This window comes from Xiphophorus couchianus, chromosome 8, assembly GCF_001444195.1.
Source record: "Xiphophorus couchianus chromosome 8, X_couchianus-1.0, whole genome shotgun sequence".
In the NCBI taxonomy this organism is placed as follows: Eukaryota; Metazoa; Chordata; class Actinopteri; order Cyprinodontiformes; family Poeciliidae; genus Xiphophorus; species Xiphophorus couchianus.
In genome coordinates, this window is record NC_040235.1 from 22,572,759 (window position 1) to 22,596,570 (window position 23,812).

The 23,812-nt window shown below is 40.8% G+C and overlaps 1 protein-coding gene across 5 annotated transcripts in view; it reads right to left on the reverse strand.

The window, feature by feature from the left end:
- Positions 1-6,027: 6,027 nt before the first annotated feature.
- Positions 6,028-23,812, reverse strand: part of fcho2 (FCH and mu domain containing endocytic adaptor 2) — a 75,666-nt gene continuing 57,881 nt past the window's right edge. For 2 of the 5 annotated variants that reach the window (XM_028026567.1, XM_028026566.1), the window contains exons 16-26: positions 17,988-18,103; positions 16,933-17,062; positions 16,673-16,756; positions 14,639-14,698; positions 14,068-14,179; positions 12,217-12,372; positions 11,372-11,504; positions 9,259-9,458; positions 9,069-9,133; positions 8,798-8,962; positions 6,028-8,185 (exon numbers count right to left, since the gene is read on the reverse strand). In XM_028026567.1, the coding sequence (XP_027882368.1) occupies positions 8,163-8,185; positions 8,798-8,962; positions 9,069-9,133; positions 9,259-9,458; positions 11,372-11,504; positions 12,217-12,372; positions 14,068-14,179; positions 14,639-14,698; positions 16,673-16,756; positions 16,933-17,062; positions 17,988-18,103 (1,244 nt within the window). In that variant the 3' untranslated portion in view covers positions 6,028-8,162. Of the gene's footprint in view, positions 8,186-8,797; positions 8,963-9,068; positions 9,134-9,258; positions 9,459-11,371; positions 11,505-12,216; positions 12,373-14,067; positions 14,180-14,638; positions 14,699-16,672; positions 16,757-16,932; positions 17,063-17,987; positions 18,104-18,463; positions 18,980-20,773; positions 20,858-21,682; positions 21,769-21,916; positions 21,957-22,974; positions 23,014-23,812 lie in introns of all 5 variants that reach the window. The other 3 variants (XM_028026563.1, XM_028026564.1, XM_028026565.1) reach the window with 3 other exon arrangements.

Sequence of the window (23,812 nt, forward strand, 5' to 3'; positions counted from 1 at the left end):
AGTTTGTTAAAGATGGAAATTCACAAATCCTATAGAAATGGCCCAGCATCCATTTTTCCCTTTGAAGCACATGAACTGATTTAGCCCTTTGTTTTGGGTAAAGAAATGGTGGGAAGACAAGTTGGATTTGCTCCTTTAACAATTTGAGTTGAGTATTTCTTTCTTTTACCCACAACCAAACAAGGTGAGAAAGTAAACAACGAGGAACGCTTTGGCTTTCGACTCCCATCCAGAGGAAGAAAACAGCGATTAAAGTAGTTTTCACAGGCTCTACATATGTATGTGTAGTCGGTTACCACAGCTAGACATTTGTTTGCTTCTCCATCAACATCGCTCAGACATTTTCAGAACGGCAGATTCCGTTGGTATGTTAACAGCTCCAAAGGTCCACCACAGGAATTAAAATATGATCGTTTCTCAGTCATCGCCCTCTCCCAAACACACACACACACACCCACCCACACACACACACACATACACACAGGAATGATGACAAATAGCCTGTGACGTGCCTCTGTGAACATGGCACGGAAGGGTCCAGTACTATCCAGGGCTGCCACTGGAGTACAGGCTGCTGGCGTTTTTATTGGTTTAAATTCTTCCACAAGTGAGTCTTTTCAACAATGAAAAACAAAAATCCCCTTACAGTAGAACCAGTAGTATAACAGTTTCTGCTTGCTGCTGCCAGAGAGCAGCGAAGCAATTAGGCGAGCTCATTATCTTCGTCTGACCTTGGGGTTATGGTTTCACATGACTCAGCGGCTCACTGTTGCAAACAGACAGAAGGGGTTGCTCATTTTGAAATCAGCTATTTGTGAAGCTTGATCTAATTACGTCCAGCTCCAGACATCCAGGAAATCTTTGCATGTGTGCTTGTGTAAGCTTAATTTAAAATTCAAGTTGTGTTATGATGGAAAATCCTTTTTTTTTTCCTTTTTAAATAAAAAAAATGACTTCATCCGAAGCGAAGGCAGACCTCAGTGATTGAAAAAATGTCCTCTCTCGAGAAGAACTGGTGTGGGAATAAATTGCGTGGGGCGTAGATCCAAATATTGTTAGGTTTTACCACAGGTTGCGGCTTTACAGCTGAAATCCATCATACTAGATGAGTGATTTTAATCTAAGTTTATTACCTTAAAGATTTACCTGCGAACAGGACGGGATTGGAAATGTCTGCTTGAATTTTGCCATCTATTAAAACATACAAAGTCTGTTCAGTGTCAAGACCTTCTATAAAAAAGTAATTTCTTTATATTAGCTTTCATGAATCTCTTGTTAGATGTTTAGGTCCAGGAATTACAAGAAAACAATCTGCTTGATTGGCAGTAAAGCAAATGCTCTGCTAATGTCGGCCACATAGGAAAAAAAAAAAAAAAAGACGTTCATAATTTAGGGTAACAGTTGAAACAAATCTGCTTGCTGGGTGGAAAAATGTTTAAGATTTCCTTGGACGAAAGTTTGACAAGTTCAGGGTTTGAGTTATTTTAAAGAGGTCCTCTGGGTTCTGGAATGAGCAGGATAGGAATCCATATTAACGCAATAAACTTACTCTATTGCTTATTTGTTCAGATGGTTTTCCTCGTGGTGAGGAGGAAGATCAAATGGACACATCGCTTTCAAATTGTCCGTAAATGTTACTGATGTCGGTCTTGCTCTCTGGATGGGAGAATAACTCAGTTCTACGGCTCCAGTGGGCCTTTGAACAAACACAACTGTGTGGTGAACAACAAAGACCAAATGCTTTCGTTCTCTCTGCTCAGACCATTTCACGGGGGCCGATTCTAAGGCCCGGCCTCTCCATCAACACCAGACGGACTGCTCGATCAACCGTGAAAATGCCATTTACCACGTCAACGGAAACAGTTCGGTGCAGCACCTTTTGCGGAGCTGCGGTTAAAAGGTACGTTAACGTTAAGGCACAGTGAATCGACAGATTCAGTGCGGTCATGACACACGTAACCAGCCGGTGTGCGATGGTCGATAATGGCCGACTATGTCACAGACAGTGATGGCATAGTTACTTTGAAAAAGTAACTTTAATCGGATTACTGAATACTCCTTGAAAAAGTAACTTAGTTAGATTACTGACTACTTCAATTGGAAAGTAACTAAGTTACATTAAAAGTAACTTTTTTAGTTACTTTCAGCAGCTGCTAACAACAACGCTGTGAAAATTACATTGATCTTCGCCAATACTTAATTGCAAGTTATTTTATAATAGTAACATCAACAATGTGTCTCCACTTATAAGGTTGAACTGTATGGGAGATTGTTTAATGGTTACAACAGTACAAAAATAAAACTTTAGTAATTTGTGCGTGTTTTTGTGTGTTTCTATTGTCTGGAAAACTATAAATAGAATTTTAGACCCCCCACTCCTCCCTGCCCCAGCGTCCAGGTTCTGCGTTACGGCCCTGTGTTTGCTGTCACAGCGCGTCTCCATAACTCAGGCAGATTTGTGACACTTATCTTATTAATAATTACGACGACGTTTAGTTGCACTCGTGGCTGCTTTCACGTTTATTGCGTTGTTCATATTAGTCAGACGACGAGTCCCAGAGCGAAATCCCGTGAAAGAGGTGTATGGAGCCTGGTGCCGGAAGAAAAACGGCAAGTGACTGAGGGTCACTGCGTGTAACACAAACCCTGTAAATTCTAGACACTAATAGGTACCATAGAATTGCACAAAAATCCGTGAGGGACGGCGGAGTCCCAGAGCGAAATCCCGTGAAAGAGATGTACGGAGCCTTGTGCCAGAAGCCCATTAAAATGCTGTCTGCATCGTTTTAAACTGTGTGATTGTGAGTGGGAATAAAAATAGCAACAGGTATTTTGTTCCATATAACACAGTAGGAGTTTAACAGGTAAACCTTCTATGGATGCAAACTCGACTAAAAACCCACCTGTTTAGGATTGTATTTGAAACTTAATCAATTACAAATTTATTGGTGAAACCTGAATTAATGTCATGTTTTGATTGTTGATTCTATGTTGTTTTGTGCTTCTGTGTTTGATATGATGTAAAGCACTTTGAAATGCCTTGCTGCTGAGATGTGCTATACAAATAAAATGTGATTTTTGATTGATTAGTCTCGATGTTTGCAGTTTTCTGGAGCGCAATGCAAAGCTCCACGTCATTTACAACAACTATATTAACTTGACATTAACAAAGACACAGCGGGACGGATCATCGGGGAAGTGATGGACAGGGAGAGCCTGACTAAAACTAACTGGATGTCAGACAAATTCTGAGGGTTTATGTCTGCTTATTTCCAAGCCCAAACAGCACAACCCGCGACTCATTAAATCTGCAAGCGACTTTAGAAGAAAAAAAAAAAAAAAAAACAAGCCCAAAGTTGCTTATAATAATCGGACTTGGCGAGCGAAACTCAAAGCCGTTCCTGTTTTTCTACCAACAAAATGCGCATCTTCCTCTTCCCTCCATTGTTTATGTTTCTGTCGCTGCTGATACTGTCGCATAGAAACGACGATCACTCGATAAGACACGTAGAGGGAATAAAACTAAATTACAAAAGAAGATAGTAACGCACAGTAACGCAAAGTGATTTCGATAAGTAACTGTAGTCTGACTACTGGATATGAAATAGCAACACGTTAGATTACTCGTTACTGAAAAAATTGGTCCGACGTCAGTAAAGCTACAAAAAACCCCTGTAACCAAGTAAAGCCAAGTGTGTATAATCTGTCACTGGTCACTGGTTACAGACAGTGTATAATCTGTCACTGGTCACTGGTTACAGATTATACACACTTGGCTTTAGGAGCATGCGGTCCATTTGTAAAAACCCTAAAAAGGTGAATAATTAAATCAAGGATTGTTACAGAAAGCAGAGTTCTTTCCTCTGCTTTCATAGACGACGATGATTCTAAACTTAACACAATGATATGGTTTTCTGATACACCAACGTAGTACGCAAATGCGGCAGCAACAAATAACAGATACAGAATAAAACAGATTTTTACCGCAATGAGATTTCTGATTAACTCTTTTTTTCCACAACCCAAAAATATGTTTGCTCGATAAATAGAGCGTTAATTAATCTCAGAACACACTTCTAATCTCAGGTGCAAAGGCTGCCTGCAGCTGAAATACACTGTGGTGCTACTTTCACACAAGGGTTAGTATCTCGTCCGAGTCTGCTCAGACAACATGAGCAGTCGAAGCAGAAATAAAACGTAACTATTGTGGTATTCGGTCATGTTGACTGTGGGATGGAGTTTTCCTGTGGGAATCTGGGCCCTGATCCAGTCACACTGGTTTCGGTTTATTTGTTTCAGACATGTCAGAGAAAATACATTTTCAGCTATAATTGAGTAAATACTGTAAGTAATAGTAATAATAATAATAATGAGAACAGTAGCCAAACATACACACTGTTTGTATTCGACAATTTAAAATTATGCTTAAAATGAAGCAGGAAAACGTGATAAAAACTTGTGAATACTCCGCCAATCAAAATAGTCTGAGATAAACTGTTGTTTTCTGTTCTTTTATAGGCAGCAGAAGCATATTTTATTCTTCTCTGTTTAGTTACATGCCTTCATATGAACCGAAACGCCCAAACTAATTCCACACACTTACAAATGAAGTCGCATGTAATCGACTTATTTTAATTCCGCCGCAGCCGAGTTACTTTGCTCCAAAGTTACTTTGTTCAAATCTTTTCAGAAACCGGACGATGTTTGTGTGCATTTCCACACTTAAACGGTTGAAAGGTTTTGCCACACACACATGGAAAGTGGAACTAATTTAACCATTACGAGTCCAAATAATGGTCGCGACAGAAAAGCCATTTTTAATTCTGCCAGCGCTTTTCATTAAGTTAACATTATTCAGTTTTTGGCAGCGCAAGTAAACAAACCAGGCTAACCAAAGCCAAGTTGCCTGAGCTTTATTCAGAAAGTACAACTTAACATTCCTTCATCTAAATTACTTTAAAAAAGTTTGTATTTTTAGGCACTTGTTGTCAGCCCTACATGGACGATCAAAATGACCTATAGCCTCCCTTTCTGGGAGGTGATCTCTGCTCGCACGTCTCACTTCGGTGTTTCAGAGTTTATCGCTGCAACTCGGGGACCTCAAGATCTCTCACTTCTCCGACAGGGGGGGAGAAGAAGCAGAGAGTCGGCACCGATGGCTCGCACATGTGGCCGAGGAACGACAGCTCAGAGGCTGGACCTCAAACAGCGGAGAGGAAGTCCTCCGTCAGGAAGCACGCAAGGAGACGACAGGGCGCGTAAATACGCACAAGGTGTTGATACGGCGCGCACAGTCGTGAACACATCTCCCTGTAAGCGAAGCACTGCGCGGGGCTCTTTCAGGCCAAACACAACGTCCGCAACACATGTGTAGCTTTGCCTTTAAGAGCTTTGCTTTCACGCTCTATCCGTCCGCAACGTCCACAGCGGCCAAGACTCAGAACTGGACGTGGATTCCGGTTCTGAAAAAAAAAAAAAAAGTGACAGAAGATTTGATGGTTTTTGTCTTGTAGCTTTCCAGTGTTTCAACTTTGCAGGTTGGAACGGAGTCAAACCTCGAGTGTTTTAGCTGCAGTTTCCGGGGGGCCAGTGATGGAGCGCTGAATAGATTCAGATCGGCGTCTTTCTGACTTTTCACCCTTAAAGGAAACGTGGTTGCCCTATGGAGAACAATGTAGGTGCATTTATCTGCTTTATGTGTGATGGGTTCTGGATTCAACTAGGTGAATATTAACTAAACCGCATAAAATGCTAAACAGCCTATGTTAATATGGTTATAATTTGACGGGTAAAAATAGTACATGACAATTTTTTTTAAATGTTGAATGCCAAGATGACGGAGAACAAAAACGTCTAGCGCGACCTCTGGTCTGGACCAACTAGGAACCTACAATTTTGTTATTTTAAACAATAATTTTCCAACATCATTTTCTTTCCAACTGTACCCGAATTAAAATCTGGACTTTTCTACACCTTGTTTTTTTATGCAACAGCAATAAAGGAAAAAATAAATCACACTTGGTCACGTTTAAAGTCATCATTTTCATATATTTGTATATATTCATATATTACACATTTAATACAGGTACAATTAGAAATCATAAAACAGACAGAAATGGCAGAGATATTGATAAAAACGTGACAATCACTGACACAACGTTGCTCTTCGATACAAAACAATAAGAAGGAAAGGGGGCGGGGCCTGGAAGATGACCTCTGTAAAATGCATTATAGTTTTGTGGCGACAGCAAGAACCAGCTTGCTTATTCTTCAATACAGTTTCAGAATGGGTGGGCTCTTTAATAAAAAGTGTTTGCCTTGCTCACGGTGGAGCGGAAAAAAAATACTATTTGAACAAACAAGTTGAATGCCTTAAGTCGATTTCGTTAGGATTTTTTATTTATTTTTTTTTTTTTGTAAATTGTGGCAAAAAAGTGACATTGTACCAACAAAATGCGAATGCACATTTAGATTAGTGTCAGCACTTTAGTTTAATGGTGAACGCTTCAGTTTACAAACTTGCTAAAAACACGACTCAAATCTGACAACGGTGCGCTACAGCTTTAAAACAGAGACGCCTGGTGGATTTATCGTCGATATGCCGATAAGTCATTGGTAAACATCGCTGAGGACCGCAACGAGTTGCGGTTTTCGGTATAAAGTCCAAGAGAGCTTGTGATTATTCGTCATGTCGGAGATGTGAAATAGCTACAGTGTAAAGCGATCTCGCTTTGAATTACTACCAAATCTGAGGACGACCACAAGGATGACCTCAACCAAAAAGTTAGGAGTTAAAAATTCTCCACCAGGAAGCAAAAAAAAAAAGAACTTTGAAGCGGGAACCATTTGTTAGAAAAAGGTTGTAATAAAGCACCAAGATTTAAAACGTGGCGACTTTTTAACATTTTTTTCTGCTCAGACTTTTAGTCCATCGCGGGTTTAATGGCAGCATGGCGTCACAGCGTCGACAACGCTAGGTAAGTCGCGGTATTTTTTTAGCCCTGTGGTGATGCTACTAGCTAAAAACCCGATAACACGTACTCGATAGAGAACGAACCAAATGAACGTTTTGTTTTCAACCAAAGAAGGCGAAGAAGACTCACATATTTCCGGAAGACAGTCGAGACTAAAACGAGGCGACATTTTCCCTTCAGTATCCAAATAAAGGAGTAAATACCACACCGGGCACATTGTCGGTGCTTTTCTCATTAACTGTGCTGCGGAATACAAAACAAGTAGAAAAAGAAAACTAAAAACCAATAAAAACCCGATTTAGGCACTTTTTTTTGTTTTCAAGGCGGCAAAGTTGAATTTGGTTCAACGTCCCTCGATTTTTGTTTTTAAGTCTCCAACATTCGCCACAGTGTTTCACAGATGATTTGGAGACTCCCGTTTTAAAAAACGTCAGCACTTAAGGTTCATCAAAAAACGTCAACAGGATCTGTTTTACAAATGACAAACCCAGGGAGATCTGGAAATGCATGGAGGCAGTTTTCTCTTTGTTATTTGTTTAACTTCTGTTCCACAGTACAAGATCAGGCACTGAGGTTGGATTTTTTATTTTTATTATTTTTTTTTTTTGCATTTTCTGAGAGCACGAGAACAATTTAAGATCCAAGTTTGTGCCACAAGTGTGAGAGTCCTGTTGGAGACAGAATCAACCTTCATTGCTTCATTGCACATGTTTAAAAAGGAGAGCCGATTTTGGGAGTCGAGGGTTATTATGTACAGTTCGGTGAGAGCTTTTCAACTCATCAGCACGCAAAAAAAGAAAGAAAAAGATTCCATATTCCTTAGGCTCTTAGAAACGAGTACAAGAGGGAAAATAGCTTCTGGAAAAGTTGTTAGTGCATATTTTTTTTTTCCTTTTTTTTCTCTAAATTTCAAATACAATATAAATTTATGGCGAATCAATAAATTGTCTCTGTACATAATTGATCGGAAAGCATTATTAGACTTCATATCTACACATTTTTCTGAAAGCTCATCTGAGTTTCCTTTTTTTCTTTTAGTTTTCTCTTTAAACAGTGTTCTTTACTCAGTGCTGTTTTACTGTAGTGAGATTCTGGCTTCCTGCGCGAAACCGTGGGCATAAGTGCTCCGGCGAATCGGGACGCTTCGATTTTTCTTTTGATCGGAGATGAGAGGGGGCCGGGGTCACCTCAGCAGTCTGCCATGTAGCGACCTGAAGACACAAGAGATGCACTTAAACATGTGGAGAAGTTAAATATGAAAGGTGGCAGGCCACGCGTAGAGGCGTGACAAGAATTCACACCGACAGCCTTTGATGCCGTTTGCTGGGGATTTGTGTGTCGGACCTACGCAGAGCCTGCCATCTCCCTGGTTCTTGTTCTTTTTTCATGTTTGTCGTGCTTCAACGTTTCAGAATATACATTTAAATATTAATCAAAGACGTCACAAGTGAACACAAAATGCGTTTTTTTTGTTGCGGTGTTACTTTTACATCAATCACTTTCTCCTCCCTTGATAACAAACGACTTCGTTTTAAAAAGAGCATTTTGTGGTTCTTTGTGTTGTCTTTAACGTTTAGATTGGTTTGGTGTTTTGAAACCATTGACGCTGTGGTGACTTCTGAAGCTAATTGCTCTGACTTTTATTTTGGGGCGTCAGAGTAAAAACGATTGAAAACAAACGCCCGTCAGTCGTTAGCCGTGTATCCTTTTCCTCCCCGTTCAGACTTTTACGGTTATTTGTGTCGGTGTGTTACTTAAAATCCCAATAGGAGACACAAAAGGCAAAAGAGTGTGAATTTTTTAAAAAGTGCCGTTCGACGTACCCGTGGCAAATCTCTTCTTGTTGAGCGAAAGTCTGTATCCAGTCCCCTGCAGGTCCATGTCGACTCCTGACAGGGTGCTGCCCTCGTTCATGAACTGGACCGCCAAAGTGGACGGGTTCGAAGGGCCATTCGAGAGCTCAAACTTGGCCCGCAGAGAGCCGGCGCCTGAGGTCAAAAACCAATATGGTTGCCAATTTATCGGTTCACCCTGACTGGATTTATTTACATCAGTGGTGAACTTCAAAGAGAAAACCAACGAATCCCTCATCACCTTCATTTTCAGTCTTTTCCGAGATGTCGCTCAGCTTCCAAAGACACTTGCTCTGCTCTGAATTCCTAAAAGAGACAAAAAAAAAAAAAAACAACTGAGGTTTTTAAAAGAGAAAGAAATGTTTTTTTGTTGTTTTTTTTTAAGTGGGCCACGCTGGGCTCCTGGTGGCACACCGTTCGCCTTTCCTCACCATACGGAGTTGGGTAGAGACTGCATGTTGGTGACGCCCCCGTCAACGGGAACCAGGACTTGTACGTTGGTGAGCGGTCCGGGCGGGTCCATGGACTCCGGGTTGTAGCGGTAGTCCAGCCGCAGGTCTGTTGTGCTCGGCGTACACTTCCAGTACACGGCCAGGTTGAGAGGAGTCGAATGGATCCCGTCGGACAGCACCTGAACACAGCCAATGGGCGTCAAACCTCTAATCTTCGAGTCTCAGCAGTCAGAGAGACGAGGAGGGCGTGGTTAGAAGAGGTCGAGGGTTAGAAGTGCCTGTCGCAATAACTAATTTTGCTTAGGGATTAAATGTTCCTGAAATAATTGTGATAAACAATAATATTGTCATTTTGGAGACATTGCTTACTAATAGCATCAAAATGGCATAACGATGCCTTAGTGTGCAGCCTTTTGCACGGGCCTTTTGGTCAATCAAACACCTCAGTGATTGTGGACTGTCAGTAAGACGGAAGCAGCCTACTAGTTTGCCAGTTTATCGGTTCACCCTGACTGGATTTATTTACATCAGTGGTGAAATGGAAATTTAGCTTTTTAATGTCGAAACAATATTCACTCGTACTGAAAAAATGTAGTGATGATACGAGCAGGGGTGCCTCCAGAAAGAGCCGTGATGGGAGTCGCTGATAATCAAGGTGTGGCACGCTGAAATTAAATGCATTACTAAAAATGTCTACAGTTTTATAATGTTACTACATAATGTCTGACTGTTTGACCTTGTAAGGTTTTCTGAAAATTGCATTTTCTTAGGTATGCGAGGGCATCTGGTACCTGAAGGGGTATTTTAATTTCCCTTTTCTGGAGGGTGGCAGTTGAATTCCACCCTCAGTTCGAACGCGTAAGAGCTTTTTAATGACAGACCAGTGAAAGTAGGCAAAGACCTCCAATATATTAAAATCCCGTCTAGTCCACGGTTGCAGCTTTTACACATGAGAGGTGATTGGAGAAACAGAATTCATCCCATCTTTATATCGTTATAGTTTTTTTTTTAATTTGCAGATTTTCTTTCTCCATGGAATTTAGGTTTTAGAAATACATTTCGTTACGAAGGTTAACCCATTTAAACCCAAATCTTTCCCAGACATGAAAATATTAAAATCAGATGTCACTGATAGTCCTAATGAACTAATCAAGGGGAAATAATTTTAAAAATTGTGGGAAAATATATGAAAAGGTGTGTTTTATGATCGGTCACAATTGTGACTGGTGGGATAATACATTGTTCTTACTAAGATGAGCTAAAAGTGCTTTTTCCAAAAAGAGAAGATCATAAAAGGTGAACATTGTTTCACACCAGACAGCACACACACACACACACACACAGACAAACCAGCAGTTTCATCTTGAAAGAAATTGATTTGGAAAAATGTTTATTCTCCATGATTTTGTTGTTATTTTATGAATTATTTTCATTTTGCTCTTTAAGATATCAGAATTTCCACGTAACTTTCTATTTTGGTCCGATTGATAATATAATTTTAAAAGAAATTTATGATTTCTATTTTGATCGGTAATTGAGTAGCCTTTTTACCAAACACTTTTTTACTCTTTAGTTTTTGTTTGACTTTTTTTTTTACTTTTACTTGAGCATAAATATGTGGAGGTAGTGCTACTCAAGCTGAGCACAGTTTTTTGGGGTACTCTGCCCAGCTGTGGTGAAATCAAACTTGAACCGGCAAAACATGGCAACCCTAATGGAACCGAGGACCCAAATGGACCGGCTAAAAACAACATAATACACTGGATCATTTTTCCAGTGTTCAGTCGCCGTATTTTCATTTAGTGAAAATGTGACGACGCTCCAGTCGGATATTGTCAGACGTTACTTTGGTCTTTGCAGGGCCTGTGGTGACTTATAGTGAAAGATGTCAACACAAAGAACAGGCACCGTTCCTCATCTTTAAAAATGCCATTTGAACTTCACTAGCCTAATGCTCAAACTTGATTTTGCCTCTGACTCCGCCCTCAGACTGAGAGATTAAAAAAACAAAACTTCACCAAGGCGTTTTTTTTTTTTTAAACAAAGTCTTTTTGTCTGGATTAAGCCCTCGGGGCGATTGTGGCTGACTGACCTGGTATTTTAAGATCTCCACGTTGTAGTAGGAGGCCGACGGATTCTGCTCGGAGGCTTTTCTGAGGTAGGACGTCAGGGCTTGCATGTTGAACCAGAAGTTCTTGGAGTTGGAGTCGCTTTGGGAAGGATCACTGGATGAAAGGCAAACAGAAAGAAGGGAGACACAGACGGGGAATAATCAGAGGCTCAATTATGCGTCGCTCGCCTTGGCTTTCTGTGTAAAGCTCCAACAGCTCGGAAAATATGGCCCTGTTAAATTCAACCGGCTACTAAATCACGAATTCCAGTTGATTCAATTAGTCCAGCCGTGTGGTTCTGAGATAACTGGGAGGAAGCAGAGCGAGGAGGGAGGAAAATGACAAAAAGAGAGAGAAGAAGACGCAATCTAAAACAAAAGTTAACAAAACTTTTTTTCTGTTTTTACATGTGAAGCAAAATATACCGAATTACATCTCCCTACAACTAATGAGGTGAGACGTACCTCAACACGTTTAATGAATTAAGCGCTGAATGACGTAGCCGCTTTATGAAGTGCTTCCTCGCTGTTTTGGGCGTCTTTCAGAAGAGACATGGACAGCTGAGAACCTGGTCGTGAAAAACGGCTGGAAAATATTTCCCTGACAGCTTAATGAAAGCTTCATGTCGGATTACTAGTTGAATTTCCTCTCACTGGTGTGTTTTCTGGAGGCGCGCTCGTATGGCCGAGCCCAGATCCGTCTTTCGCTTGGCCGGCGACCCCAGTTTGTGTGAGCTAGTTGACCGGCTTGCTCGGGTTCTTGTATCCTAGCCGGTTTGTGCCGAAGAACTTTAAAAAAAAAAAAAAGAAAAGAAAAGCGGCCTCACCTGTAGAGAATCTGCTGGTTTGGCAGGATCTGCTCCAGCCTGCTGGTGTTTTTCAGCTTGAAGGTGAGGACGGCCGGGGAGGGGTTGGTGGTGAACACCTTGATGATGCCCATGGGGAACGACAGCGTCATGTCGCCGGTGATCTTCACGATGCACCTGCCGAGCACAGCCACCGGTTTTATACTTTCACAGCTTCCTCACGTGGCAGAGAGCCAAACCACGACGGTGACAAGTACAACGGGTCTCATGTGATCTGGTTATTTTCTGTTGATGGTCAGAGAACTGCCGGTGCACCTCTGGTTTGAACTGAATTTAGACTGTGATTGGACTGTGTATTTAGTAGATGTATTTAGTAGAGTAGATGATATGTGATTTGGTGCAACATACAGCTCTGGAAAAAAAATCAAGAGACCACTTAAAGTGATCAGTTTCTCTGATTTTACTTTTTATAAGTACATGTTTGAGTAAAATGAACACTGTTATTTTATTTTATGAACTACTGACAACATGTCTCTGAAATTCCAAGCAAACCTTTTGTATTTATTTGCAGAAAATGAGAAATGGTCAAAATAACAAAAAAGATGCAGCGCTTTCAGACCTCAAATAATGCAAAAGAAACAAGTTCATATTCATGTAGAAATAAAAATACTCATGTTTTAACTCAAGAAATATTTTGTGGAAATACCAGGAGGTTTTCAATGGGGTTCAGTGCAGTGGGTTCATTTTTCTGTTAAAACTGTAATTGAAGAGATGTGCATAAGACTGATATGATGCTGTCATAAACATGACATAACATCCGTCATGAACATGAAGGAGTCTTTATGATTGTCTATGACTGTTGTCATGAAGTGTTATTCGATTAATAGTGACACTTTTAATGCAAAGTCGACACTTTTAATCGACTTTTAATGCAACTTTTAGTGCAACTTTGCATTAAAAGTCTCATTATTTACCGAATGACACTGCATGGCAACCGTTGTAAACATTCATAAAGACTCCTTCATGTTCATGAATGTTATGTTATGCTTATGACGGTCCCATGTCAGTTTTATGCACACCCCTTCGAATAAAGTGTCACCATTTTTTCCAGAGTTGTATATAAATGGGAATAAACAGATATATATATGTGTGTGTGTGTGTGTGTTTTCAAACAAGTCAAAACATTGTCCATCTGAACATGTAAAGAGACAACACTGGTGCTGACTGATTCTTCATTAGAATCTAACTAGTAATTCCTAATTCACTAAACAAAGTCATTCCCTTTATGTAAGTTCCACTCAAAAAACAATAAGAAGTACTTAATAAGTCCTGTACTTATTCGGTTTTATTATGAAACTTTTAGTCAAGTAATCCTCTGACGCAACCGCAAGTTTTGTTTCTTGCTTTAACTTAAAACGTGCGGTTCATTTAGTCGGTGCGTAATATTCTGCACATCTGCCCAGTCTGCCATCAGTGTGTGTGTCTGTGGTGCTAGTGGGCCGCGGCGGTCTCTCAACCTTGCGGCGTGTCTTTGCTGCATTGCTTATGAAATGTTCCATTTGCTAATCCCTGGAAAAAGAAGCCTTCTGCACAGCAGCAATTTAGCAGTAGTTAACCAATAAAAGACGGTATGTTTGCTCAGTCCCAGACTATAATCTGCCTCATGTAGGTTATCCATCCTGAAAGAATGGTGTCAGACTCGTGCAAAGCCTTCCATACGTGCACAGGGAGGGGGAGAGACAACGGAGGTTTGCAGACAGGGACAAAGAAAGTGCGTTGTACGAACTATGGAGTGTAAAGCTCGTGCAAACAGCAACATGCACATGCGCAGGTCAGCGCCGCAGGCCTTTTTGAGCGTCATGTGAGACTCACTTGGCAGGATCAGCTCCTTTGAAGTAAGCATTAACTGTTTCCGTGAAGGCCACGGCGATGGGCAAGGCATCTTGGGATGCCAGGGTCACAGGACTCGGACCGCGAGACGTCCCTGAGAAAAGAAAGAAGGAGAGAGAGGCTCAGGGTTATGAGTCTGCTGCCTCGGCTGCGAGGTTTGATCACGCTGAGGCACTTTTACGTCAGATCATCCATGCTCGTACAAATAAGTAGTGTTATTAAAGGAACTTACGTAGATATTATAAAAAAAAGAAAAAAAAAAAAGCTGCTTTTGATTAACTCAAGACATTCGGCATAATCACTGCACACCAAAATGCAAAAACAAAAAATTTAAAATTAATAGAATAAACCGTTTTAGCGATGTAAAAAGCATATTATATTATAGGTGTTAGATAAAGAGAGCAGCCGAGATGCAGCTGCAACTACTGCAAAGCGACGTATATTTTTAGCTGCCGGTTAATTTCCCTTTGAAAGGCAGATTGGTGTTAGTTCCTTTCAGGTAAACACACACGCACAAAAAAAGACCGTTCTCCAACGAGAACTTCATCCGTACCTGCTGGCGCTTCACACCGCTTCTCAAAGGCTGGCAGCTTGGCTACAAACCCATCGTCCTCTTTACGCCACATTAAGAGGCACAAAGAGGAAGAGAGGAAACGCACAAAGGCACAGAGAGCGCAGCGTGAGGAGATGTGACGCTGGGAGAACACTTTCTAAAAATGTGACAATGGGAGGCAACGAGCCCCGAGCGAACACGTCTGATATGACGGAGATGAGCAGCAAAGATAACACACACAGTACTGTAAGTAAAAGTCTTGAATGAACACTCAGCCAATGTGCTCTTTGAGTGGTTTAAAGCCAATTTACAGGTCTTCTAGGAGTCAGTAGCTGCATTTCCATTGACTATATTATTGCGCAAATTGGAATTGTGAAAATAAATTTGCTTAATAGAAAGACGCCAGTTTCAAAAGTGTTGATAAAAAGGTATTGCGCTAGAATTAGGTGGGGTTTTTTTTAGCTGCATCAAATTGACAAAAATAACAAAATCAGGCAAAATAAACACTTTTTTTCGCATCACACGTTTCGCGATGAACGACTGGATGTTACCACTGGTGGAAAACACAAAGAAGACGGCAGGAAGTGGTAGGTGGGATGATGGCGTGGCAGGTTTTTTACTGACTTATCGAGTGAACAAACTTACATATGATTTTAATTGCACATTTTATTTATTGTTGGGTCAACTGTTGAACACTGACAGGTGAAAGAAAACACAGCACAAAAGCTGTACTTTAAAGCAATATTTCATAAGCAAAAGCCAATTTGCTCTCTTACGTTTGGCTGCTACAGTCTGACACACAGGAATCTGTTCATCGGCAAACAATAAAGTCCTTCCAACAGAGCTGTTAATGAACTATAAATGGAATAATAATGTATTTCAAAGATATTTGGTATGTTACTTTAATTCTTTACGTTTCTGAATGACGCAGTTTTCTAATAGTTTGTAAAATAGATAAATAAATTTGATCGATTAATAAAATTTTCTGATTTTAAAGATTAAATTTTTTTTTAATCTGGATTTTTTCCCCCCAACCAATACACTCTTTGGGTTTCTACAGTGCAGAGTGATGTCAGCCTGCCCAAGGCCGCCATCTTCTTTGATAATGGCGTTTCAGAGCTTCAATTCATTTGGACTTTAAATTCAGGTCAACTCACAGACAAGATGGCTGAAATTAAAAGCAATTTTTCAAAAATATTTTCTGACATTCATCATTTATTTTTAGGAAAAAAAGAAGAAGGGGATTGGGGCAAAAATAGATCCAAATCTGAAATCGGATTTGATATGAACAAAATAAATCTGAGATTTCATTTTTAAATCACAGCTTTTCATTCACGTGCACTTCTGTAGGAAATTAATATTCCTAATGAAATGATTAGATAATTGGTTTTTGTGCTGTATCGCACATTTTGACCCATCAGGAAGCACAGAGTATTATTTTATAACTTTTTGACAAGAAAGCACAGATTTGTTAAAGTTCCAGCCATGTTTAGAATATCCTTCTTATTTATGTTTGTGATGGTTGTACAGGGAAGTTCTTTTCCTCACATGTACACTAGATAGTGTCTAATGGTTGCTAAGGACGTCAACAAGACGTCATTTTTTGTCACATTGAGTTGTTATGTACAAATTATGCTACCAGTGATTTTCAAAGGGGATTTCCCACTGACTTAATGTACTTAAATAAAACACAATATTTTTTCTACATTTCCCCGGGTGAGATTACACTACTGCAATAAAAATGTATTCAGGATTTTAATACATCTTTACCAGGGGAAATCCCCAATTAATCCTTAAGAAAAACCTCAAAGTCCTTTAGAAAATCCAAAATAGATTCTCCTCAGGTCCATTTATGACCCTATGAGAAGCAGCACGTAAAGAGACGAGGGTTGGCTCAAGACTTTTGCACATTTGCATAAGACGCCATCACTGAAATGTACCCAGAGAACAAACACTGACAGTGAAAACACAGAGGAGGGGGGAGGAAAAAAGATGCATCTTTTGCAGGGATCGTGTTCGAAAAGCCAGACTCACTTTGGTTTAGAAGCACATGAGGAGAAAAGTTGCTGAGGTCAGACCCTGAGCAGGAGAGGGGAGGAGCAAAAGTGTGTTCAGATCCTGCAAGAGGAGCGGAGGAAAGAAAAAAAAAAGGAAGGAAAGCAGTACGGAGAACAGCAAGTTATGGAGCAAACCTTTCTAAAAGGTCGGAGAAGGGATTGAGGGAGAGAAGGGAGAAATAAACGCAGAATAGGGAAATTTTTTAAAAAGTGAGCAGTACAGGGAAACGATCCTACCGACGGTGGGAGTGTTCCCGGCACTGAGCGAGGCGTTCGAAGACAGCGAGGAAGAACTCTCGGCCCGGGCGAGCGGTGCCGTCGGAGGGGGGCTGGCGTTGGATGCTTTGGGTGGGCTGAAAGGCCGGACCTAAAGGAATTTAAAAAATGATCGAAATCTTAAAGAAAAGAAAACAAAACAAGTGTTGCTGAACGGCTGACGGCAAACTCCATGTAAATACTTGAAGTGAAGACAACTTCCAGATCGTAAAAAGGCATTAAACTCTCCCTCGATATTTTAGGGGGAATTAAATCCATTTTTAGTATCAACACTCAAGAAATAAAACAACCGAAAACGAAAAACGTAACTTTTTGAGTACCATGTTAGTTATACGCTTAAACTAAAAGGAAGTTATTGAAAAATGTTGAAATAAAAGCGGAAGAAGAGTTTTTTTCTTTGTCACACCTTCCAAAGTGCAGCAGAGAAAAGTGAATCAGAAACACGGATCAGATTGAGGTTTGACAATTTTAGAACGAATCCAATAAAACACTCGGAACAACAACAGAAAAAAAATTAACAACTCAACAGGTTAAGAGGAAGTTGAGGGATGATGTTCAGAACAACATGGAACTTCAACTGTAAAGCACGGGGGAGGAGGTATCATACATTCAGCCCAAAGTAGAGAATATGTTTTTAATCTAAGTGCTGTCAAGCTCAAAAATCTTTTAAAAAACCCCACAAACTAAAGTTTTTTACTCCGTTGTCCTTACAGTCCCTGACGGACTTAGCGGAAATCTGTTGACAGATTACATGGAAGGCGGCCCAGGGGTCTCAATAAGCCTTTTCAGCTGGGATTTGACAAATATACCCAAAACAAAAACTGAGCTGAAAATAGGCAGCGGTGCTTGCCAAAACGGGCATTAGTGAGTTGGCTCAAACTTGAAAACGTGTCGCTTGTAAAGTCACGCCATTGAAGAATCTGGAAAATCTTTTACTCTATTGGCCACGCCACCAGAGGAGGCGCACGCACGGAAAATTCACGTGGAAATATATAAGCAGTGGAAGGATTACGCACAATTTCATTGATTCCCGTGAGTTTTCCGGTGGGGAGTTTGGGTCTGGACGAAGGACGAGGTGGTGGGACGAGGGCTCCAGCCGCCAGAGGGGTCGTAGGTCGGTTTGGTACTGGCACTAGAAAACAAACACACACCTTGGTTAGAGAATTAAGAATGTATGGCTAGGTACAAACGTGTGTGTGTGTGTGTGTGTTCAGTTGAGTGCAGAACGCTCATGCATCACGTCTTGTTCCAACGACAAAATATTTAGTAATAAAATAAAATGCAGAGAACACATTCCGAAATCAATTGGACCACAAAAAAAAAATAAAAATAAATAAATCTTGCATCTCAGGCAGACGGAACACAAAAGCATCAGCAAAAACAACCAAAGCAACAAAAAATAAATGGAAAACCAAAGACGTTACTGTCAATTTTCAGGCAAAATCAACTCCAAACCCTCAGGCACACGGCGTGTCTTGTACAGCAACGTAACTGTTACCATGAAATACTTTGCACGCTGTGGCTGCTGCTACTGTCCTATCAGAGAAGACGTCAGCGAAACAGACGCTACTGTCCTCTCTGACCGCCGACGCTGCTGCTTTGCAGAAAGCATCTGCAGACTCGTCCGACAGGAAGCGGCTCGCCCTGCCGAAGCCGCCAGCCGGAGCCTTCTGGACCTCTGCTACGGAAGAGCCTGAGCCGTGACGGCAAGGCGGAGCACACCTATCCCCGAAAGCAATCCACTGGCTCTGAGACCAGGACACAGAGGAGAAGCTGTCAACGGACTTCGGGGTCTTTGGGGGGCTGGCGGCGGTCGGGCTTTTGACGGGGTCGATTGGCTCGGTGGGCTGGGTGATGGGCGCACTCTGGGCCCTCACTGGCGCAGGCCTCAGCCCTTGGGAAGTGTTTTCGGGGGAATCCCAGGGAGAGGTGGTGGATGAGGAGAAAGAGGAGACATCTTTGGACTGCTGTCGCTCTGCCACTGGGGTAAAGCGGCTCACAGTGGCGACTGAAGGGAGATATGTGATCGAAAGAGGTGTTAAAGGTAAAAAAAAGAAAAGAAAAGCAAAGTAGAGAAAATGAATATATTTGACAGACTTTACACCTGCAGTGCATTTTAAAAGCATCACAACACAGTTAATAACTGTACTCTATTAAAATCCTGAATTTGGAGATTCAGTGTTACGTGAAACGTAAGGAGTTTGTTATCCATTAATTAGAGTATCAAACCTAGGTTTAGGTTAAAAAGTTCATATTAGATGTTGCAATGTCAATCAGGTGGATCATAAAGGGAAAAAAATCTTTGAGAGCAAAACCGTATCCAGGGTTAGCATAAATCAGTTTTGTGTTCATACTGCACTCCATCACTATTTTCTGTGAACATAAAATTATACTTTTAATGTTAAGTCTCCCATTTAATTTTTTCTTCTACAGGCTTGAAAATCACCTGAGGAAAGTTAAACAAAAATAATCTGAGCGCCCCACAATTGGTCGGATATTTATTAGCTGAATTACTCAGAAAGCAGGTATAAGTGATAAGTCAAGTCGAGCCATTTCAAGCATTCGGCATCCTGAGGTGAGTGAGTCTTAATCAGCGCAGCCAGAGTGTATGCTAAGTTTACCCGAACACCGATTAGGATCCTTCCAGCTCATCGTTGTAACATTTGAGTAACACATGCATTAGTTCCAAAGCAGTGGCACAAATGTTGCATCTCAATTGCAAGACTCCCTGCTAATAATTTCTTTTGGACATATCTAAAATAAAAAAAATTTTAAATCCATGGCTGCCAGGACAATTTGAGATTGAAATGTGTATGCTACCTTTTCAGATGCAAAGGAAGGTGATATGGATGTGTTAATTCTTAAGCAGACTTGCCCTCGCCCCTCCATTACCTGTTTCGATGCACGAACAGACATTCTGACATGACAGAAAGTCTACTGTGTGGAGAGTCAGGGAGTGGACACTAAAAGACTGCTTCATATTACTGTTATCAAGGTAATGTTATTTAAAAAGTATACTTACTAAGCTAGAAGGCTAGACTCACAGGTGTTTTAAAACGCAGACTGCTAGCTTGCTAACCCAACCTTCAAAACGCAGACTGCTAGCTTGCTAACCAAACCTACAAAATGCAGACTGCTAGCTTGCTAACCAAACCTACAAAACGCAGACTGCTAGCTTGCTAACCCAACCTTTAAAACGCAGACTGCTAGCTTGCTAACCCAACCTACAAAACGCAGACTGCTAGCTTGCTAACCCAATCTACAAAACGCAGACTGCTAGCTTGCTAACCCAATCTACAAAACGCAGACTGCTAGCTTGCTAACTGAACCCAGAGTTTATCTAACTAACTATCGTCAGCCTTACATGCTGCCAGTGTTTCTAAAGGAAAAAACGCCGAGACGTGATAACGTACCTTTACTTCACAAATTCTAATAAATTCAGTGGGAGTTTATTGACTCACAATATTGAAATACCCACCCTATTATCTTCAGTTCCAGCAACTATTACATGTAAGTTTTATTTTTCAAAGGCGTAATGCAATCTCTATGAACCCGGAGCCACAGGCTTACTGAAAGACTGTCCAAAAGTAAAACAAACATGTTATTTTGTTATTAATAACGTGCAAAGGGCAGAATATCATTTTGTCAATGATTTGAAGGAAAGAGCACTTCTGTATTAGAAAAGGGAACTAAAGAAAACCAAACTTTAAGATAAAACATAAACATGGAAGTGATTTGTTGATGAATGGCTCACGTTCAGGTTAATATTCCTCTTCAAGACAGAGAGGCACACACATTTTACCTGCTGCCTCTGGCAGAAAGACCTCAGAGTCATTCATCAGAAAAGATGGAGATGAAGGGATTGGAAAGAAGACAGAAGCGAGGTCTGACAAGAACAGGCGAGAGGGACATGAAAACAAACGTTACGTCAACTCCAAAAAAAAAGAAGGAATAATTGAGAAAACAATCAAGGCAATGTACAATATAAACCCATATTGCAACATTATTGTACAAATACACTTAAATTAAAAGAAAAAAATAAAATAATTCGGTCATCTTACACTTCAGGAGCCCGTGTGTGTTCTACGATATTAACACAGCCTCTCTGTAGACCGAGACACTTACTTCTGGTCAGGAATCCAAATCGAAGCACTTTTTGATGCTTTTTTGACTTTAAAGCCGAGACCTTTGACAGTAATGAGACTTTGTTTGACAACATATGCGCCTGTGGGCTTTATATCCCACCCTCTGACCCCGACGAGGTGCCAATTAACTGTGGATTATGCTTAACCTGGGTAACGGGTCACTGCTAATGCCACTCTGTTTAAACGCCAGTGTGGGGCATGTAAAGCATGAGAAACATGTTCGGTAACTAATAAAATTCATACAAAGTGTGGATGTTTATTATTAGAAGACATAGAAAAAGTAAAGTAGTGCCCTGCTATTCAAGCTGTAGATGGGGAAATTTGAAAAAAGGTTGATGGTCGGAGTGTAAAAATGAAAGAAAATTTTACATTTTCTTTTCTTCAGACCACAATTCTTCTGTCTTGGAATTTGGCTGTAGCAATGATTCATTTTGCTTTCTGATTTCAACTTTGTGAGTGATACTGAGAGTGATAGTCTGTTAAAGATCATTTTCTGCTGGAAAATAAAACTCTCGAGGTACAGGACGTTTTGAGGTTTTTTGGGGGCGGGGGGTTTTGCGGCTAACCTGCTGTGGATGACACAGAGGAGGAGGACCCGACTCCTGCAGCAGAGTTCAGCGGATCCAGAGACAGAAGGTCGTTGTTGCTCAGCCTGCCAGAGCCGAGACAAACAGAAACACGGCCAAATCACGTCAATGTACGAAGAACTCAACGCTTAGTGAGTCAGAAAGCACCGTGCAAACAATGTCACTCTGGTTCTAAACACAAAACGAAAAGGAATCCGTCATGTTCCGACTCACTCGAATGGCGTTGACCCTCTGGGTTTTGCTAGTTCGTCATCTGCGGGGGGAGACAAGCACAAGCAGAAGTCTTTTAATTTGCGAGGAAATGAATAACTTTTTTATAATTTTATGATTTTTTAAAGAGAAAAGAAGAACAATTTTCATTCGTCTCACCTTCAACCAGAAACATAAACATGAGAGAAAGCCACCACCTCTGGCTGAGAGTTAGAGAAACGCTGTACAAGTCAAAGGTCGGATCGCAACTAGTTACGAAACATTCAGGTGTTTCCAAACCTCCGACTGGTACCGTTTGAAATAAATGACGTCTGCGTCACAAATTAAAACTCCATAGCATCAAAGTACTGCAAAAGTGTTAATCTGCCGAGTTCTACTGAGGTTTTAATACAGAGGGAGCAGCTTTGAAACGCGGGTTTGGGTTGGATTTGGCAAGTGGAAATCAATGCAGAAAGTGGCGTCTGGTTAATTTGGAACCGCTTTTCCAGAGCGCTACAACTTCTCTCAAAGCTCCATCTAGTAACCCGAACAGCAGGGGTTTGCACACACTCGTCATTTTTAATATTCGAATCGTTTTTATTTTCAGGATGGAACGATTACACGACCGTTAAAGCTTGAGTTTGTCGATGGCCGCGCGAGGAACGTGGGATTTATGCAAATGTAAAAAGAGATGCACGTGAACCCACAGCAGATTAAAAGCTGTTTGTTGTGTAATCGTTCCACCCTGGAAATTATTATTATTATATGACAAGTATTATCCGTGACGAGTGGATACATACTTCTGACCGGAACTGTATCAATAAACGCCAGAGGTAGAAGAGAACCCAAAATTAAAGACATTCAGGTGAGTAAACTTGTCAAAATAGGACACTAAAAGTTTGCAGTGAGGGATAAAAAAAACATAAATATCAGTGATGTTAGCAGCTACAGGGAGGTTGGCTGGCTGCAGAAGCAGTGTGAGAGGCTCCCTTAAGGAGATAGAGATGAGGGTTGATATTTAGGGTGGAGTAGGGAGGAGAGGTGGAGGCGCTGGCCAGTGACTGTAGTTAAAACATACTCACCCTTAGCCTTAGATCTTAAGGTAGATACTCCAGTAAACCCTGAGCGTATGTAGAGTATACATCTTTGAATGCAACCGCCTTGTGCAAATTCACCAATTTTAACCATTTCGTTTTATTCTTGAAATTGCAGAAAAATAGTAAAAATATAACTTGAGCCTAGGAGCTAAAAACACACACACACACGCAAAAACAGTTTTAATAGCTGTAAATCTTATTTAAACACTTTAAACACAAAATCTATCAATCACTCTGATCACTAAATATATAGACATGATGCACATGTTTACCAAAGTCAATAATCCAACATGTTCTAATATTTTTATTTATCATTTTTGTCTGGTTGGCATTCGGGTCAAGCTTTGAACTCGTCACACAGAGCTTTGCAGAGCAGATGTCGAGGATTTAACGGGTCAAACAAAACAATCCTGTTACCTTGTCCTGTTGTGCACTTTTGGTTTTTTTTTTATGTTTTGTTTTTGTTCTTGTATTCTTCCCGTATTCCAAATATTTAGGGGCATCTGACGTTGCTAATCCTTTTTAATCGTGCGCACACACGGCCTGCGCGTCACACACCGGAAACACGGTCTGGAAAGATTTAGTCTAAACCTGCTGCTCCAAAAGTCCCTCATCTAGATTAAACAAGGTCCATCGCAGAACTTTTGGAGATTAGTCATGAGTAACGGGAAAAGGTTGAGTTTGCATTTGAGCGAAAACAGAAAAAAAAAAAAATTTTATATATATATATATATATATGTATATAAACAATGACTCGAGGTAGTTTGCTTTGCTTCACGTATCATTTTGCTGTGCGTTCTGCTGCATGGCTCTGTGCTGCAGA